This window comes from Mus caroli, unplaced genomic scaffold, assembly GCF_978045245.1.
Source record: "Mus caroli unplaced genomic scaffold, Mus_caroli_1 scaffold_3, whole genome shotgun sequence".
Lineage (NCBI taxonomy): Eukaryota > Metazoa > Chordata > Mammalia > Rodentia > Muridae > Mus > Mus caroli.
In genome coordinates this window covers 71821088-71841831 of record NW_028227258.1, presented here as the reverse complement: position 1 = coordinate 71841831, position 20744 = coordinate 71821088, and the positions used below count along the sequence as shown (strand labels likewise).

The window sequence follows — 20744 nt, the reverse complement described above, 5'->3', positions numbered from 1 at the left end:
TGAGGTTTTGGTCTTTGTCCTTGTCTGGAGTGGTCACACTCTACTGTGGGATTTCAAATAGGTATTGACCTGTGAACAGACTCGGTGGGTGGGCGCCCGGTGCTTTCAACCGGATCCTTTTGGGACCGAAAGCTGAAGAATGTCTTTTGGTTGCCTGTGGGAGGGAAATGAAATGGCGGATAAGCCGAGCTCCCTCCCCCGGGCAGGAGAGAAACTCTTTGGCTTCAGTAGGCAAGCCAGAGACCCCACAGAACCCAGGGGTGCAGTAGCTGCCTTCTGTACCTTCCTTGCAACTGGAGCAGGTCTCAGAACTTGGACCTTTGTTTAACTTCTCTTCTTTATTCCCACTAGATAAACTGAAGTGCACCAAAGAGGAGCATCTCTGTACACAAAGGATGCTGGACCAGACCCTGCTGGACCTGAACGAGATGTAGACCTCCCCCATCCCTGCCCTGCGGCCGCTCCTCCCTCTGACCTTGACTCCGCCAGAGGCCAGCCTCCCTGAAGCTGACCTTGAAACTGAGGGCTGATATTTTTAACTGAAGGCTGCTTTCCCTCCTGCCACCCCCTCTTACCCCCTCTTGTCTTTTTCACAAAACTGTGTCAGCCTTTTCCCAGAGTTCCAGCTGGAGGGGCTGAACACCTTTGGGAACAATATTTAAGGGAATGTGAGCACAACGCAGTGTCTTCAATGCAGTTGTGATACGCACATTGTGATTACTTTCTGTCTTAGCAACCATTTTTAACATTCCAAGCACTTCTGCCGCTTGGAGCAGCACATTTTAGCCTAATGGATACTGTCTCACCATGGAGGAGAAACCCAGGATTGGGCCTGCCTTCCTGAGAGCCAGCAGAGCCCAGGCAGGCTCCACTGTGGGAGACCTCAGTGCTCTGCACCAACTCTTAGCCAAACAACAGGGGGATTCTAGGAAGTTAGCCAAAAACAAAAACTGTTCCGGGCTGTGAAGGTTTTCAGCTTTGGTGTCTTTGAACAATTTTACACTTATTTTTATTTTTTACTTTTTCCATCAGATGTGACCAAATAAGACAGTGAGACGTCTGAGACAGCCCCACCTCCCAGGGCCTCATGCATGTTAGGCAAGCGTGCTACCTTTCAGCCCCAGCCCTGAGCCCAAACTTGTCGCAGCTCTACCCCTTTCCTAACTGCTCAAAGATGGATCATGCCGCCCCTTAGTGTTGTGGCGACCTCTTAGAGGTCACCTGCCCCCAAGGGAGACAGAGAAAGGAAAATTATGTTTGTGCCACTGATTTAGCCACATGAACATCATCTCATCGCCCTCTCCTGAAGCTGCGGTCTCTAAAGTGCCATCTCATTGTGCTTTGTATCAGTCAGTGCTGGAGAAATCTTGAATAGCTTATGTGTAAAAAAAACAAAAAAACAAAAACAAAAAAAAACTTTTTAAATTTTATATTATTTTGAAATTTTGTTTTTGGGGGGTTGGGTTAGCTTGGCCAAGCCATTGGCTGTGAGAATTCTTTGCAGTCTGTGAGCTAGTGGTGTGCTGATCTTTCAAGTGTCCCCACCCAATTGCCATGTTCAGGTGGTTTCTTCTCGGCCTGTTAGGTGGGCACCCTGCAGATTCCTGGCTTGTTTGTACTCTCCTCCGACCGACCGGAGGAAGAGAGCCCCGTAGTGCAACTGTTTTGATACTGAATATTGATAAGTGACATTTTGAAATAAAGAACCAGTCCCTCCACCATCAGACCTGCTTGACTTTGTTAAACGAAGTGCACTTTCTCCACAAGGTTTGCGGACCCTGTTGGCAGTCTTTGTAGTTGACAGCAGACAGACTTAACATAGAGCACACAAAAATAGCATGGGTTCAGAATCTGCCTGTGGGGTTTAGGAGGTAGCACCCTTGGTAAAGTGATCACCCAAGCACGAGGACTGAGTTAGGTTTCCAGCACCCATATAAAGACTAAGCAGAGCACACCGTCTGTAGTCCCAGCCCACCAGACTAGACAGGAGGAGCATCCCCGAGCTTACTCACCAGCCAGTTAGCCAATGAACTTCAAGTTCAGTTCAGACCCTCAAACGCTTGGACATGGCACTGTACGCCTTGAGTCCCAGCACTCAGGAGGCAGAGGCCAGCCTGGTTTATGTAGTAAGTTTCAGGACAGCCAGGGCAACACAGAGAAACCATGTCTTGGAAAAAAAAGAAACCTGTCTCCAAAAATCCTGGAGTCCTGGAGAGGTGCCTTGGGGATTGGGAACACCTGCATCTGCTGGGGCGAGTGCTGGCTTTGCCCCCCAATGATTCCAGTTCCGGGGGATCTGAGGGCTTCACAAATGCAGTAGGATATCCCCCCCCCCCCCCCCCGACAGGGTTTCTCTGTGTAGCCGTAGCTGTCCTGGAACTCACTCTGTAGACCAGGCTGGCCTGGAACTCGGAGATCCGCCTGCCTCTGCCTCCCAAGTGCTGGGATTAAAGGTGTGTGCCACCACGCCTGGCTGCAGTAGGATTTTTATTTTTTAATGAAACAGGGTTTCTCTATGCCAGGCTATCCTAGAACTCTAGAACTCACTATATAGACAAACTGCCCTCAAATTCAAAAGAGCTCCGCTTGCCTCTGCTGCTTCCCAAGTTCTGGGATATTTAATTTAAAAAAAAAAAAAATTAGCATTTACGTGAAGTATATAGGGTTGGTTTCTGTCTTCTACACAGCACTTTTATTTTCTGTTTTGAGATAGTTTGAGTACATAGCTCTGGCTAGCCTGGTACCTAATGTAAACTAGGGTGCGTCAAACTCATATTCACCTGTTGGCTTTCCAGCTTCTGGAATTAAAGGGACAAGCTACCATGTGTAGCTTTTACTGTTATTATTTTTTAAAAGATCTATTTATTTCATGTATGTGAGTACACTGACACACCAGACACTGACACTGGGTCCCCATTACAGATGGTTGTGAGCCACTATGTGGTTGCTGGGAATTGAACTCAGGACCTCTGGAAGAGCAATCAGTGCTCTTAACCGCTCAGCCATCTTTCCAGCCCCATGTGTAGCTTTAAAGTATTTCTCTTCTTATAAACATTATTACTGGTTTGTTTGTTTGTTTGTTTTGTTTTGTTTTTTGAGACAGTTTCTCCATGTAGTCCTGGCTGTCTTGGAACTCACTACATAGACCTGGCAGGCCTAGAACTCAGAACAGCTTGCCTTTGCATACTGAGTGCTGGGATTAAAAGATGTACACCCTTTAACCCCCAGCACTTAAATTCCTGGGTGTGCCAGACGTGAAGGTTGATTGCTGTAATTCCAGCAAGGGTGGGGCGATCAGGGCCAAGATGGGATTACTACAAAGATGAGGCCATTTTGGGCTGCATAATAAATTCCAGATCAGCCTGGACTATAAAGTGAAACAGCCTCTAATCACAGGTAGCTGGTGAGATGGCTCAGTGGTTCAAGGCACCTGCCAGCCAAGCCTAACGACCTGAGTTTGATCCCCAGGGTCTACACAGTGAAAAGACTGATTCTTGCTGGTCAGCTTCTGATGGCTATACTCATGCTGTGGCATGCAGGTCCCAACATGTGTAGTCACATGCACACCCAGATGTTAAAGGCAGGGTGGAAGTATGTCCAGTTTCAATCTTTCTTTTAAGTGCCATCACTTAGAGAATGGAGGCAACTTGGAGACAGATCACATGATCCCACAGACTGAAGTACACACCTGTCATCACAACCTTATGAACTCCATGGGCTTATTAGCCTCCTTAAGGCAATGCTGCTCACACTCCTGAATATTCTTTTGAGTACTTGGAGAAAGCAGGGCCTTTTAGATTTGTTTATGCTCTGTGTGGGAAGGGGATTTCTTTTTTTTAAAAAAAGATTTATTTTACATAAGCACACTGTAGCTGTCTTCAGACACTCCAGAAGAGGGCACCAGATCTCGTTACGGATGGTTGTGAGCCACCATGTGGTTGCTGGGATTTGAACTCTGGACCTTCGGAAGAGCAGTTGGGTGCTCTTACCCACTGAGCCATCTCACCAGCCCGGGAAGGGGATTTCATGGTATCTTCCTCAATCAATTTTCTCTCCTTCTTGAGGCAGGGGGTTCTCACTGAGTTTGGTGTTCACAGAGTCAGCTATGACTGGCTGACACTCAAGCCCCTTCTGTATTTGCCTCCCCAGTGTGCTGGGATGAGGGGCATGCTGCGCCCTCTTTTTATTTTGGGTGCTGGGAACTCATCATTCTTGTATGACAAAGACTTCATTGGACACCAGTGAACTGAATGGAGAGGGTGTTAATTTTTTTAAACTAGGCTTGATCCTCCTACCTCAGCCTCCTGATGACTGAGATTATGGGTGTGTGGTACCACATCCTACTAGAAAACAAGTGCTCCCAGGGGGTCTTTTGCTGAGTCTCGTTGTTTGAGGCAATGGCTTTTCATGTTGCTTCTGGTGTTACCTGCACTGTGGCCTTGAAACAGGACCTAAATCTGATTCCCAGTAAAAATAACACTTGCCTTGACAAAGGGCAGCTGCTTATGCTAGAGACTGGATTTTTTTTTTTTTTTCCCATTTAGAACCCTAGACTAATGCCGACTGGAAATTACTTTTATCTTTTTATGAGACAGGGTTTCTCTGTGTAGCCCTGGCTGTTCTGAAATGCAACTCTGTAGACCAGGCTGGCCTGGAACTCAGAGATGGCTTATCTCTGCCTCTCAAGAGCTGGGATAAAAGGCATGCGCCGTCACACTTGGCTGGAAATTACTTCAATGTTTAAAATTAAATAACTTGTTTCTTGTATTTAATAGTGGGGGTCGAACCCAGACCTTTGTATACACAAGCCATAAGTTTTGCCCTAGTTTCTCTGTCCTGTTTTATTAAAAAATAAAAATAGAGTCAAACAATAGACAAACAACAATGTGAGGAGTTGAGATGGGGAGGCTGGTTGGGTTTTTAGACCTTTCTGTCTGGTTCTTTGCTAGTAAAATCTACCCTGAAATATTTAGTAAAATGGCTCTTTGGGTCTCTGCTCGAAATTTCTATAAAGTAGCTTTTTGGTGCACTTAGGTACCCACAATTCCTAGCAAGAAAGGCACCCCACTGACGTCATGGCTGCTGATTGGTTGGTGTTGGTGCTGGCCACCTGTAGTTGAGTGGGAAGCTGAGACCAGGCAGTCGCCATGATTGCCTTTGGGGCTCCGCGACCCGGAACCTTCAGGCTCCTTTTCTCCTTGACTCCACACTACTTCTTCCTGTTTTTAATTGGGACCCTGGCCAACAAACTCAATGTGCCTCAAGTGTTACTACCTTTCAGCCGGGAGCCAGGCCGGGTGCCCTTCTTGCTAGAGGCGCAGCGGGGCTGCTACATCTGGTGAGCGAACCGGGTGCAGAGATTCGACACCACAGTGAAGAGGAAAAGGATTACAGGAATCTGATGTGGTCTCACCATGTGGAGGGGCCTGTATGTGGCATCCTTGGGTGGGATATAATAAGTTGCGAGGCTTTTTAAGGAAAACAAAAAACAAAAGCCACCACCACCAACAACAAAAAACAAAACAAAACTAGGATGGAATTCTGCCTCCATGTTGAGAGGCAACTGTTAGCATAGGCAAGTCCCGTGTCAGACAGACACTGCTGGCATTCATTTGCCCCAATTTGAAGGATTTATAATGTAAACGGAATCAGGTGAAGTGAGAGCCACGTTAGGAGACCCTGACAACAACCACCAAGCTAGAATAATAAGACAAAATTCATCATGCATGGAGACGCGATCTGCCTGTGATATGAGAATCCCCCTGTCCAGGGGATTCAGTTGAAGTGGGAAGATGGGTAGTCTAAGCCGGGCGTGGTGGCACATGCCTTTAATCCCAGCACTTGGGAGGCAGAGGTAGGCAGATTTCCGAGTTCGAGGCCAGCCTGGTCTACAAAGTGAGTTCCAGGACAGCCAGGGCTACACAAGAGAAATCCTGTCTCGAAAAACAAAAAAACCAACAAAACAAAACAAAACAAAACAAAACATGGGTAATCCACTCTGGGAAAATGACTATAAACTTCCTGAGTATAAGAGAACTCAGGGGCGGGTGACCTGGTTACATGAACTGTAGGGAATTTAACCAAAGGAAGCCCTTAGATACCAGAACATTTACTCTATGTGAAAGAGATTTCCCCTTCCCGTAACTTTGCAGATCGGAGGGTTGGATGCGCCTGCTAGCCAGCCCTCTACTTAGGAACTACATCCCTAGCCCCTTTCCTACCTTCTATGAGAAACACTGAGGTTTTTATTCCCGAGTACAAGAACTTCAACACTCATGAAGTATAAGGGTCTTAGTCTTGGAGGCAGCCCAGTGTGAGGTTCATCATTCAGGATTTGTTCTAGAATTGAGAGCTTTCCATCCGTCCAAGATGCTAGTGATTATTTTGTATTCTTGCTTGGTCTCAGAATGTAGGTGACTTTCCATTTTAGATAACAGCTCCATTTCTAGGTTTGCAGGAAATTATTTTCCAAGGTAAGAGAAAGCTTTGTCTTGTTGCAAACACAGCCTCAGTGCTATTTTCCCACACTCTTAGTGTGCATAGATACATATATTTATTCCTTCCTTCCTTTCTTTCTTTCTTTCTTTCTTTCTTTCTTTCTTTCTTTCTTTCTGTCTGTCTGTCTGTCTGTCTGTCTGTCTGTCTTTCTTTCTTTCTTTCTTCCTCTCTTTCTTTCTTTTATATATGTGCGTATACTGTCACTTTCTCCAGACACACCAGAAGAGGGCATCAGATCCCATTACAAATGGTTGAGTCACCATGTGGTTGCTGGGAATTGAACTTAGGTCTTCTGGAAGAACAGGCAGTGCTCTTAACTGCTGAGCCATCCCATATTTTGGTTTTTTGAGACAGGGTTTCTCTGTGTAACCCTAGCTGTCCTGGAATTTGCACCATAGACCAGGCTGGCCTTGAATTCGGAGTTCTGCCTTCCTCTGCCCCCAAAGTGGTAGGATTCAAGGTGTGAGCCACCATTGCCTGGTGTGAATTCTTTCTCTCTCTCTCTCTCTCTCTCTCTTCCTTCCTTCCTTCCTTCCTTTCCTTCTTTTCTTGTTTCCTTATTTGGAATAGGTAGGTTTATTATTAATGTACCATTGGTAGACATAAAACCCAACAGCCCTCTGCCTCAACAAGAAAACTGAGAAAACATTAACAAAAAGAGCCTACAGTAGGGAGTCAGAAACCCTGTGACATGCCCTCTGCAGAGAGAGGTACCCAGAAAAGAGTGTGAAACTCCTCAAGGCTTCCAAAATTTTGGGGAGTCCAGGGTCATTTTGTTAGGTCTCCTTGGGGTTCTTCTTGGTGGTCCCTTTTGGTGTCAAGTGGTAACGGTACATTTCCCAAGTCTTGTACAAGCAATTTGTTAGCACTAATTCTTTTGGAAGAATTCATCGTGTACTTCCACACTAACCCTGGGTTCAGCTTCGATCTGTGGGCCTTAGACAACTGCTTGAGCTCTGTCTCACGCCCTTTCTTGAAGAACCAAATCCTGATGTCTCCTTTTGTCAGTTTGAGTGCAGCAGCCAAGGCCTCCAGAGTCTTCTCGTTAGGGTTGGGTTCTGTCTTGTGAGTCCTATTTTAAACATCGTGGGAGAATTACATTTTAGATCTTTGCCCAAGTGATCATTGGGAAATGGTTCTTGTCATCCTCCAGTTTTAATTCTTGGGTCATCTAACAGTGGTTCTGTAGAGTATCCTCAGGCATTCGTGCTGGGATGTAACATGGGAGAACTATAGACTCTTCTTGCCTGTGTTGCCTGAACCATGTATTTATTTCATGCTTTAAACCATGTTGTCTTGGCAGGCATTCCACTCATCATGATGCAGTTACCATTCAGCCTTTATATGAAAATGGTACCTCGTGCTCCCAAAGGGCTGTTCTTGTTGCTGAATCCACCCAACCGATACGCCTCAGCAGCATCATTCTTGCTCGAGAAGTGGGTATGTTATGGGATTTGACTCATTGGTTTCTGTGGCCATTGTTCCTTGACACAGAGTCTCACTATGTAGTCATGACTTCCCTAGAATTCACTATGTAGACCAGGCTGGCCTCTCCCACTGGAGTGTTAGGATTAAAAGTGTGTATCACCATGACCAGGCATTAATTTGCAATTTTGAGACGGGGTCCTCCTAGCACTGGTGTACACTGTTTAACCCAGGTTGGCCTTGAACTCACAGAAATACTCATGCATTAACCTCCTGGGTGCTGAGATTAAAGATGTGCATCACAGCGGGCAGTTGTGGCGCACACCTTTAATCCCAGCACTCAGGAGGCAGAGGCAGGCGGATTTCTGAGTTTGAGGCCAGCCTGGTCTACAAAGTGAGTTCCAGGACAGCCAGAGCTACACAGAAGAACCCTGTCTCAAAAAACAAAACAAAACAAAAGATGTGCATCACCATGCCTGAAAAGAAATAGATATGTTAAAAGCAAACATAACACTTTTGAGTCAGATAATGTTTTGTATAAATGATTAACACAAACGATTTTAGCTTCAAGTGTTAAGAACTTTGTAAAAAAATGATTTCTGATATAAATTATAATTCTGTGGACCAGTGAGATGGCTCAGTAGGTAAAGGTGCTTGCTGCCAAGCCTGAGAATCTGAGGTAGAAAAACCAAATCTCTCCACATATGTACTGTGACATATGTACATGTGCACACACACACACTGAATATACCTGCAAACTTGATGCCATAATTTTGCCATCCTATTTATTTTTTGCTTTGTTTTGAGTGTTTGATTATTTCTGAGACAGGGTCTCATTTAAAGTAGACCAGCTTTCTCCCAAACTCATAGAAATCCATCTGCTCTGCCTCCCAGTGACTGGGATTAAAGATCTGGACCACCATGCTTAACCTAAAAGACACGTTTTGTTACATTCATTAGTGTGCAGAGAGGCAGTGTATACTCATGTGGGGGCTAGAGGACAACGTTTAGGAGTTGGTTCTTGTCCCTCCCGTGGGGGTCCCCAGAACTGAACTCAGAAATTCAGGTTTGGGGTGGGGCAGCCACTTTTACTTGCTCCTTGCAGGCTCCTTTAATTGTGCTGTGCTGTGTGTGTGTGGTTTTTGTATTTTTGTTTTTTGTTTTAATTTTTATTTTTGAGACAGGGTCTCACTGTGTAGCCATGGCTAGCCATAAACTTCTGGTGTAGATCAGGCTGGCCTCAAATTCACAAAGATTTTCCTGCCTCTGCCTTCCAAGTGCTGGAATTGAAGGCATGCACTGTTAAACCTGGGTTTTTTGTTGTTTGTTTGCTTGATTTTAATTTTTGTTTTATTTATTTGTTTTTTTTTTTTAAAGATTTATTTATTTATTATATGTAAGTACACTGTAGCTGTCTTCAGACACTCCAGAAGAGGGCGCCAGATCTCAGTACAGATGGTTGTGAGCCACCATGTGGTTGCTGGGATTTGAACTCTGGACCTTCGGAAGAGCAGTCGGGTGCTCTTACCCACTAAGCCATCTCACCAGCCCCTGTTTGTTTATTTTTGATACAGGATCTCTCTCTCTCTCTAAAGATTTATTTATTTCATGTATGTGAGTACACTGTCACTGTCTTTAGAGACACCAGAAGACGGCATCAGATCCCATTATGATCCATCATGTGGTTGCTGGGATTTGAACTCAGGACGTCTGGAAGAGCAGTCAATACCCTTAACCACTGAGCCATCTCTCCAGCCTGAGACAGGGTCTCTTAATGTAGGCTGGCCTTGAAATTCTGGTGATCCTCCTATCTCAGCTTTTAAGTGCCAAGATTATATACTGCATAGTGTGTGTGTGTGTGTTGGCCTCATGTGGAGGCCAGCGCTTAGCTTTTGGTGTCTTTTTCAGTTGCTCTTCATCTAATTTTGGGGGCAGGGTCTCACCTTGAATCTGGAACTCAGTGTTTAGGATAGGCCGCCTGTCTGGTGAGGCCCTAGGATCTGCTTATCTTCATGCCCCTAGCCCTGGGGTTGCAGAGGTGTGCCACACCATGCCTGGTTTTTATGTGTATTCTGGGGATCCAAACTCAGTGTTCATGTTTGTGTGCCAAACATTTTGCTCACTGAGCCATCTCTGTAGATGGTCTCCCATAGCACAGGCTATCCTGGAACTCACTGTATAGCTGAAGCTGGCTTTGAAGTCTTCATTGTTTTGCTTCCACTTTCTGGATGCTGAAGATTCAGGAGTGTACCACCACAACTGACATCTCAATAACTTTTGACATTTAAAGTGTGTTGGGAAGCCAGGCTTAGTGGCGTGGGAATTAGAGGCTGGAAGATCATGGATTCAAGGGCAGTCTGGGCTATTCAGTCTTTTTTGGGGGGTGATGGTTATTCAGTCTTAAAATTAAAAAGAGAGTTAGGGATATAGGTATATAGGTCAGTGGCAAAGGACTAGCATGTGCGAGGCCCAGCACTACAAGTAAACAAACAGTGTTGGTCAGGTGTCCCTCAGTTTGGATTTATCTGATGGTTCTCCTGGTTAGCTTGGTTAGTTCTGGGGGGAAGCGGAAGTGAAGAGTCTTTGCATTGTGTACCAAAGTGTGCAACGTTAGCACTTGATCCAGACCGGTGTCTGTGAAGCTCCTCTTTCCCCTTCCTTTAGACTGGTCATGAAAAGGGACCACTGAATCCAGCCCTGCAGGCCAAGGAGAAAGATCTAAGCTTCACCATGGAGGGAGAATTGTCAAAGAGCTTGCGATAATGTATTAAGTACCACAGAAGCTAGTAAATATTTGGGAAAGATACTTTGATATATCCCAACACTCCTTAAAGTTTTGCCCACTAATGTTAACACATATCCATGAGTTTTAAAGAAAGATTTTAATTATTTTTATGTCTATGTTAGTTTCAGTGAGAAGAGCATCCATGGGGTCATATATCTGAATACTTGGCCCTCAGTTGGTGGAAATTTTGGGGAAGGATTAGGAGGCGTGACCTTGTTGGATGATGTGTGTGTCAAAGTTAGGGTTTCCATTGCTGAGAAGACACACCATGACCAAGGCAACTCTTGTAAAGATCAACATTTAATTGGGGCTGGTTCAGAGGTTCAGTCCATTAACATTATGTCAGGAAGCATGGCAGCATCCAGGCAGACACAGTGCTGGAGAGGGAGTCAAGAGTTCTAAATCTTGATCCAAAAGCAGCCAGGAATCATGTTTTCATTTTGTTTTGGTTTTTGTTTGTTTGTTTGTTGTTTTTTTTGTTTTGTTTTGTTTGGTTGTTTCGGTTTTTCGAGACAGGGTTTCTCTGTGTAGCCCTGGCTGTCCTGGAACTCCCTCTGTAGACCAGTCTGGCCTCGAACTCAGAAATCTGCCTGCCTCTGCCTCCCAGTGCTGGGATTAAAGGTATGCGCCACCATGCCCAGCTGCAGCAGCTGTTCTTAACTGCTGAAGCATCTTGTTAGATCAGTGGCTTTTCAGTTTGTGGGTTGTAATCCCTTTGGGGTTGAATGAACCTTTCACAGGTTTCTCCTAAGACCACTGGAAAACACAGATATTTACATTACAGTTCAAAACAGTATCAAAATTACAGTTACAAAGTAGCAACAAAAATAATTATCTGGTTGAGGGTCACCACAACGTGAGGAACTATATTAAAGGGTTGCAGCATTAGCAGGTTTGAGAACCACTGCTATAGATGGACATGTTTGTTTGTTTGTTTTAGTTGGTTGGTCTGTTTTTGAAGCAGGGTAATCTCACTGTGTAGCCTAGACCAACCTGGAACTTGTAGCAAACCTTCTACCTCTCTCTCTCAAATGATGGAATTCCAGGTGTGTCTCACCACACTTGACCACCATGCATCTTAGCTATGATGTTCGGATGAGTATCTTCTCTTTTCCTCATTTCTTCTATGTTTAGTAACTAGTATTGTGAAAGAAAGATGTCTTCCATCTTACAAATAATGTCTTCCCATTGGATAACTTACTCAGCCCTGGACTCTGTAAATGTAACTTATCCCCCTGATGTAATTGTTGTCTCAGAGGCTCACTGCCTCTGTCTGCTAACCTAGGACTAGTCCTAGAAACTCTGTACAATCTAATCTAGGGCTAAAATGTTTTCAGCCTCTGAGACTTGCTACTGAATAAGCTCACTCATTTTAGCTCTTTCTGAACTCTGGCTGGCTGGTCAACTCAGCTGTTCTGGCTCAAACTCCTCCCCTAGCTAACTGATTCAAACTGGCATTTCTCACTTCTGACTGAATTGCTCTGCTTGACTTCAAACTCTGCAGTGTGTTCTAAGCTTCTGGTTCTTTTTCATTCTCTGGCTCATTCTGTCTTCACCTGTGCCTAGTTTATTCTCTGTCTCTGAAAACTTTCCTCATAAAACTGCCTTCTCTTAAGTGACTTCTCTTTCCTCTCTGTTCTTTTGGTTTTTGTTTGTTTGTTTGTTTGTTTTTTGTTTTGTTTTATTTTTTGAGACAGGGTTTCTCTGTGTAGCTCTGGCTGTCCTGGAACTCACTCTGTAGACCAGGCTGGCCTCAAACTCAGAAATCTGCCTGCCTCTGCCTCCTGAGTGCTGGGATCAAAGGTGTGCGCCACCATGCCCGGCTTCCTCTCTGTTCTTGTGCAAGTTGGGCATATCCTATCTCTGACTCATTCTGTCAGATCTTCCTCTGATTTGTCTTTTTGTCTGCCTCTCAACTAGACTTCATTTTTAAACATGGGTGCTTCCTTCTACAAACTAAGTTTATTACTTTCATTTTTAGGATTAAAAGTGTGTATTAGGGGCCTGGAGAGATGGCTTACCAGTTAAGAACACTGACTAATCTTCCAGAGGTCCTGAGTAAAATTCCCAGCAACTCCATGGTGACTCACAATTGTCTATAATGAAACCCAACACCCTCTGCTGGTGTCTCTTCAGACAGCAACAGGGCACTTACATAAAACAAACAAACAAACAAATAAATAAAAGTTTGTACTAAGGGCATGTCTGTATTCCAGCCAGAGTAGCCATATTGCTACAATTAAAATCCCTCTACAGGACTCTGCTATTTCAGGACAGAAGTTATAATACATTCTGTGTGTCCTGGTTAGCTTTAACTATCAGCTTGACAGCCTAGAGTCACGTGAGGAGGGAATCTCAGTTGAAAAATTGCCTATATTAGATTGTCTTGTCTGTGGGGAATTGTCTTGGTTGTTAATTACTGTATGAGTGTCCAGCCCACTGTGGGCATCACCATTCCCTGGGCAAATGGTCCTAGCCTGTATATGAGCCTGCAGTTGAGCCAACAGTCAATGTTCCCCCATGACTTTCCATGACTTCTGGTTCAAATTTCTGTTTTCAGTGATGGACTGTAGTCTATAAGTTGGAAAAAGTTTTTTCTGCACTTTAATTGCTTTTGATCTTGGTGCTTGTCAGAACAATAGAAAGAAAAACAGAATAGTTTGGTAATTCATATCTTCTATTTATGGTATCCTGTGTCCTTTGGGTAGGCCCTTAGTTTTGGCATTTTTTACAGTACTCCCTTACTTTTTTTTTCTTTCTTTCTCTTTTTCTTTTCTTTTCTTTTCTCTTCTTTTCTTTTCTTTTTTTTTGGTTTTTCGAGACAGGGTTTCTCTTTATAGCTCTGGCTGTCCTGGAGCTCACTTTGTAGACCAGACTGGCCTCGAACTCAGAAATCCGCCTGCCTCTGCCTCCCGAGTGCTGGGATTAAAGGGGAGCGCCACCACGTCCGGCTTTTCTTTTTCTTTTTTTTAAGATAAAGTCTCATGTACATTAGTCTGGCCTCTGATTCACTGTATAGCTAAGCATAACTTTAAACTTCTGATCCTTTTGCCTCCACAATTCTGGGGTTACAAATATGCACCACCCTTCTGTGTTTATATAGTTCTGGGGTTCAAACCCAGGACTTCCTCTATGGTAGTCAAAGACACTCCACCAACTAAGCTATGGCCCCGGTATAGTACTTCTTGCTTTTGAGCTCTAGAGTTATATTTAGAAAGCAAGATCTAGATACTAGTGTGCTTGTTGCTAAGGGAGTGTAGATACTAGTGTGCTTGTTGCTAAGGGAGTGTAGATACTAGTGTGCTTGTTGCTAAGGGAGTGTCCTAGTTTCTCTTAGCAGACAGAGCTAAGAAAGAAACATGCACATGCCAGTATGTATCTTCACACATCTCTACATTTATTTCTTTATCTAGCTGCATATATACATATATGTATATACATATACATACACATATGAACTCACAGTCATAGCTTTAACTCTAACGTGGGCTCATTCTATTCTAGACTCCTTTTCTTTTCTCTCAGAAAGACAGAGGTGTTGGTGAGATAGCTCGGTGGGTAAAGGCACTTGTCATGAAACCTGATGACCTAAGTTTGATCTCTGGAACCTAGGTAAAGGTGGAAGGAGTGAACAGAGCCACAAAATTGTCAACTAACATCCACATGCCTGCCATGTGCCATGTGTGTGCTCGCGCACACACACACACACACACACAGAGAGAGAGAGAGAGAGAGAGAGAGAGAGAGAGAGAGAGATAGTCTGACTTTCATTATCTATAATGTATTCTCTTATTTTTTTGACCATAATATACATAATCCCAGCACTCACGAGTCAGAGGCAGTGATCTGAGTCTGAGGCCAGCCTGGTCTACAGAGTGAGTTCCAGGACAACCAGGACTACACAGAGAAATTCTGTCTCAACAAACAAACAAAAACAACCCTCCCCGCACCAAAAATAAATAAATAAATAAAAAACTAAAAAAAGTACTTTTAGGATGATTAATTCAAACATTTTTTGCACTGAGGTATTAGTATATTACCAGATCTGCCTGTTTCTATTTCCCTGGGTGCTGGGGTTAAATTCAGTTCATAATGCCTCTTGTGAACAGAAAGATACTGTTTCCTGAAATAAAAATGTATTTCTAGGCATGGCATAGGGTGCAGAACCAAGATTGTGTCTCAAAAACCTAACACCATATGAGGATGCACTTGAGTTCCCAGCCTGCTAGAGCTACACAGCGAACAAAGCAACTAAACACAAAACAGCTAATCAGGGTCTAAGAAAAAACAAACAAACAAACAAACAATAAGACAAACAGAAAACCCAATGGCCTGTCAGGATGGCTCAGTGGGTAAAGGTGTTTTTTGCCAAGCCTGTCAGCTTGAATTTTGTCTCTTGCCATCCACATGAGGAAAGGAAAGAATCACTCCTTCCAGTTATCCTCTGATATCCACACACAGGTTAGAAGCCCATTAATACAATTTCCATATAGCAGCCACCATTTTTCTTTTCTAAATAAATAATTTGGAAAAAATGCCTATTGACCTCATTTTATAGAAGATAAAAAATATTGACACTTAAAATGACAAGGAATAAAATAAATCCTTGGAAAGTGGCACACAGCTCTGGGTTTTGTTTTGTCTGAGTGATCTCTCCAGCCCCGACTTTTTTTTTTAATAACCTCTAAACTCTTGGGTATTTGTGACATTTAAGAGATTGGTGCCTGTCTAGTTAAAAGGGCAGCCTTTTGCTCCTTTGCAGTGACGGACCATGAGCTACGCTGTGATGTAAAGGTCGATGTGATAGACAACATTGAAATTGTATCTCGAACCCGGGAGCTGTATGTGGACGATGCACCGCTGGAGCTTATGGTGAGGGCCCTGGATTCTAAAGGTAAGGGACTGGAGGCGACTTGAGTAAGCAGTGCCTGTCATGGAGTGTTGTTCCTTCACGTTGAGCGTTCAGAAACAGGAACTGTGTGATGGTAACAGACCTTAAATGTGACTTGTGTTCTTCTCATTTGGGGCTCACGTACGGAGCAGGTTGGCAGTGCAGAATATGGTTCAGTGTACTGTTAGGGTCCAAGAATGGAGGAAGGAAGACCTCAGACTCCAATGATACGCGAAGGCAAAGAGCATTTACTCTGCAGAAATTACCAGCATGCAGGGGTCAAACAAAATGGCAACGACTCGAGGGGCTTGCAGGCCACTTTTTATGAAGGGCTGGGGGAATTTTCCAGAAGGATTAGGTAACCTCTAATATGATTGGTAGGAAGCAAAACAGTGACATTAGTATCATTTTGATTGGCTACTATGTCAGTTTCATTGTAATTGCTGAGAACTTGAAGAATCTTGGGCGCCAGCTGTGTTCTGACCTTTTTTATTTCCTCCACTTAGGTTTCCCAGGAGCTGACTCAGCTCCAGACGTAGCCTCCCTAAGACAGGGCCGGCACTGACTAAAGGTCCCTTGTCAGTGGCTCCCTCTGAGGAGTCCAGTCTGTTACTCAGGGAATGGGTTTCTGGATCTCTCTGTATTAGCTGCCTTTTTGCATAACTACTGCTGTTATTTCTTGTTATTTCTGGACTATGAAAGAAATTAGTATGTATAGGAGGGGCCTGTATATCCCCCAGTGCATATAGAAGTCACAGTATAACTTGTGGAAGCCTGTTATCTCCTTCTACCATGTGGGAAGGCTCAAACTCAGGTCCTCAGACTTCCAGCCATCTTACCAGCACTGTCTGTCTATCTGTTTGTTTGTTTGTTTGTTTGTTTGAGGCAGGGCTCACTGTGTAGCTCTGGCTGTCCTGGGACTCACTCTGTAAACCAGGCTGGCCTCGAACTCACAGAGATCAGCCCACCTCTGCTTCCTGAGTGCCAAGTACCACCAAGAATGGCTGAGCTTTTTCTAAGTATTGAAATTTTGCCACCAAGCTTCTATTCCAGGCCCCTAGATCAACAATTAAGGATACTAATTTAATTCAATTAAGGACATGCTTTTGTTATAGTATTCATTTTAAATTTTTTAGACTCACTGATTTTATTTTATATGTGTGGGTGTTTGCATCTCTGTATGTGCACCACATGTATACCTTGTGCTTGCGGTCAGAAGAGGGTGGATCCCCTGGAGGTACAGCTAATTGTGAACCATCACGTGGATGCTGAGGACCCAAAGGAGCCCCAGGTCCTTGGCAAGAGCAGCAAGTACACCAGGGCATCCATCTCTCCAGCCCTGCTTTGGTGTTTTATGGTTTTGGCTTTGGTACTGGGGACTTGAACCTGGGGTCTCCTGCATCCTCAACAGTCCATATTCTTTCAGTGAACCACAACCCAGTCCTGGTCCCAGTCCTGGCTGTGACCAGCCTACTTCCTGTCTGCCAAGGTGATTAAAAGTCACTGTAGTTTGGCTGGAGGGATGTTGTGCCAGGTTTCTTCCCAGCACCCATATGATGGCTCACAACCATCTATAACTCTTGTGCCAGGGGCTTCCATGCTCTCCCCTGGCCTCCAGTGACACTTCACACAGATATACTTAGATACTATGCACATAAAATACACACGTAAAATAAGATAAATAAATTTAAAATAAATATATAAAGAAGTTTAATAATTTTAAGACTTTTCTTTTCTTTGGGGGGGGCGCGATTTCAATATAGGGTCTTTCTGTATAGCTCTGGCTGTCCTGGAATTTGCTCTGTAGACCGGGCTGGCCCTGAACTCACAGAGATCCACCTGCCTCTGCCTCCTGAGTACTGGGATTGAAGGCGTGCACCACTGCTGCCAAGCGATTGAGGGTAACTTTATGTTGCTTTAGATATACTATACTCCTGCTGTAAAGTGCGATTACGTAAAATCAGCAGTTACTACTTTATTTGTAAATGACTTGGTAAACAGGCTTTGAAAGTGTCCCTACTGTGCTGTCTGTGTGTGCATGTGTATCTGCCCTGGCATGCATATGGGGGTCAGAGGACAACCTCCCGGCCGTCTTGTGAGACAGAGCTCAGACATCAGGCTCACCCGGTGAGCGCCTGTACTCATGGAGTGACCTTCTCAGTACCCAGGACTACTGGGCTAGTTTCTAAGAGTTGTAAAAGTAACTGTCTTGGAATCTAGTTGTCACAGCAGTGTGTGTTGAAGGAGCTAGGGTTAAGTATGCCTGTCAACCATGAGGTACCTGTTAGGTGGCCTCGAAGTGAAAGGAGCAGGGAGACTAGAGAACCTTCGCCAGCCAGCAGTGCGTCCACGCTGTACTTTACAAGCCTGTCCCCGTGCGTCCTTTCTACTGTAGAAAGCCTTTTGGAGTTGGGCAATGACTGTACTCGCCTTTAACCCCAGCACTCAAGAGGCCGAGGCAGGTGGATCTCTTGAGTTCAAGGCTAGCCCGGTCACCAAAAAAATAAAACAAATAAAAAAAAACCCTGAAAAACCCTGTTGGGAGTGGGATCTGGGTAAGGCTCATTCCCATCTGTGTGTTTTAGTGGATTAAAAAAAAAAAAAGTGCTGTTATTTGTTACAGAAAAATACCTAAAGTGATTCTTTAGTTAGTTTCTTTTCTTTTTGAAGCTACTTGAATGTTTTTGGGATATGTGATTCTATCCTGTCGGCCTTTGGCTTGCTTTCCAGGAAACACTTTCAGTACTCTGGCAGGCATGGTGTTTGAGTGGAGTATTGCCCAGGACAACGAGTCATCGAGGGAAGAGCTGTCCAGCAAAATTAGGTAAAGCATAAAAGCCCAAGGTAGTGTCCCTGGGCGGCACACTTGACAGCAGCCATCCGTGTACAGCTTGATAATCTTACTGTCCAGGATTATTTTCTTTTTACGTTTTTTTTTATTTAAAAAATAGATAAATAGATACATTCACTATGGCAAATGCCATACACAGGAGATAAACATTGGAACCTTCATGAGAGTTAATAACCTCTGTTGGAGAATCTGTGAGATCAGGATGTCTGCTCATGCTAAATTAGAATAAGATAATTAGCCAGGTGTGTGGGAAAACAACTTTTTTGTTTTGTTTTGTTTTTCGAGACAGGGTTTCTCTGTGTATCCCTGGCTGTCCTGGAACTCACTTTGTAGACCAGTCTGGCCTCGAACTCAGAAATCTGCCTCCCTCTGCCTCCCAATAACTGGGATGCTGGGATTAAAGGCATGCGCCACCACTGCCTGGCTGGAACTGTCTTTAAATAAAATAAAAACAACAAAAGGATTCTGTTTTCAGTACTAAAGAACAGATAACAGACAGCCTAAACAGTATCCCATAGCAGTCTTAACCACAGGCTAGACTTTCTGGAAATCAGAAATTAAAAAACTTAATCCATGGCTGAGGGTGGTGGCACATAACTTTAACTCTAGCACTCAGCAGACAGAGGCAGACAGTTGTCTGGGTCCAGCCTGATCTACAAAGTGAGTTCCAGGCCTGCCTGGAACTATGCAGAGAAACTCTACCTCAAGAAACAAACAAGACAGACAAACAAAACAAAAAGAGAGAAAGGAAGGATGGAAGGGAGGAAGAGAGAGGGAGGAAGAGAGAGGGAGGGAGGGAGGGAGAGAGAGAGAAAGAGAGAGAGAGAGAGAGAGAGAGAGAGAGAGAGAGAGGAACCAGAAAAACCCTCAATCCAGGCTGACACAGAATTCTAGAAGTGGGGTCAGGGTGGAGCTGAAGCAGGGGGATTCCGAGTGAACTGCTGCTACATTATTAGCAAGGTCAAGTTAGAGCCCAGTCTGGGTTACATAAGGCACTGTTTCGGAAAGCACACAAGCAATCAAAGGTATTTTGGAGCTGTCTACAGGGATGGGCTTTATAGAGACTGAAGTTTAGAGGACTGTTAATCCTGCTAGAGACAAATCTTCCTTTGGTTCTCTAGGATTCTGAAATACTCGGAAGCCGAGTATTCTCCCCCTGACTATATAATTGAGATGGAAAAAGAGGAGAGACAAGGAGACGTGATTTTGGTATCTGGGATGAGAACTGGGGCTGCTGTTGTAAAAGTCCGAATTTATGAGCCATTCTACAAGGTAAACAGTCTGTGCTAGAAACAGCCATCTGAGGTCTTGCAATGGGGAATATAGTAGAGGCCCCTAGCTGCTATTATTTGGGGCAATGGTAGATCCTTTACTTGAAAAAGTCATTTCATGCCTGTGATGATGTCACATGCCTTTAATCCCAGCTTTCAGGAGGCAGGGGGAGGTGGATTTCTGAGTTCGAGGCCAGCCTGGTCTAGAGAGTGAGTTACAGGACAGCCAGGGCTACACAGAGAAACTCTGTCTAGAAAACAAAACAAAACCAAAAAACAAAACCAAACCAAACCAAAAAAAAAAAAACAAACAAAAAAAAAAAACAAAAAAAACCCCAAAACATAGTTGCCTATATAGTGAGTTTGAAGTCTGGGCACATGGTGAGAACCCATCTAAAACAAAAACCACAAAAGAAGTGTATGCTCTGTCGACGCTCTGTCTTGCGTAAACGGAGGATGGGCGAGAACATCAGACCTGTGGGAAGGACTTGGAACACAGGGTGCTGGATCTTTCAGGAGCCCCAGCTTTTGCCTATCTCACCTGCATTCGATTTGCTACTGCTTACCTTTGACTTCTTTCTCTTTAAACCTCTGTTTTAAACATTTTAAAATGTATTTATTTATTTACTAGCTGCATCCATCTGTGAGGCTCAGAGGGCAGTGTGGTGGAGTCACTCTACTCTCTCTGTCTACCTGGATGTGGGTTGAGCCACCTACCTTATTTTTTGAGACAGCTCTATAACCTGATGATGGGTTGGGTTTTTTTTGTTTTTTTTGATTTTTGTTTTTAAGATTTATTTATTTTATGTATGTGAGTACACTGTTGCTGTCTTCAGACACAGCAGAAGAGGGCATCAGATTTCATTACACATGGCTGTGAGCCACCATGTGGTTGCTGGGAATTGAACTCAGGACCTCTTGGAAGAGTGGACGGTGCTCTTAACCGCTGAGCCATCTCTCCAGCCCAGATGGGTTAGTTTTAATAAAAGTCAGGACTGGAGACACAGCTTAGCAGTTAAAAGC

The 20744-nt window shown here is 44.2% G+C and overlaps 2 protein-coding genes across 6 annotated transcripts in view; both read left to right on the top strand.

Moving 5' to 3' along the window:
- Positions 1-1724, top strand: part of Tpm3 (tropomyosin 3) — a 29033-nt gene extending 27309 nt beyond the window's left edge. For all 5 annotated transcript variants that reach the window (XM_029475153.2, XM_021157151.3, XM_029475155.2 and 2 more), the window contains one exon: positions 352-1724. In XM_029475153.2, coding sequence (XP_029331013.1) covers positions 352-434 — 83 coding nt within the window. In that variant the 3' untranslated portion in view covers positions 435-1724. The remainder of the gene's footprint in view (positions 1-351) is intronic.
- Positions 1725-5134: 3410 nt separating this feature from the next.
- Positions 5135-20744, top strand: part of Nup210l (nucleoporin 210 like) — a 117204-nt gene continuing 101594 nt past the window's right edge. Inside the window, exons 1-5 of the mRNA XM_021157946.3 lie at positions 5135-5338; positions 7802-7938; positions 15471-15602; positions 18330-18423; positions 19572-19722. Of these exons, the coding sequence (XP_021013605.1) occupies positions 5148-5338; positions 7802-7938; positions 15471-15602; positions 18330-18423; positions 19572-19722 (705 nt within the window). The 5' untranslated portion in view covers positions 5135-5147. The remainder of the gene's footprint in view (positions 5339-7801; positions 7939-15470; positions 15603-18329; positions 18424-19571; positions 19723-20744) is intronic.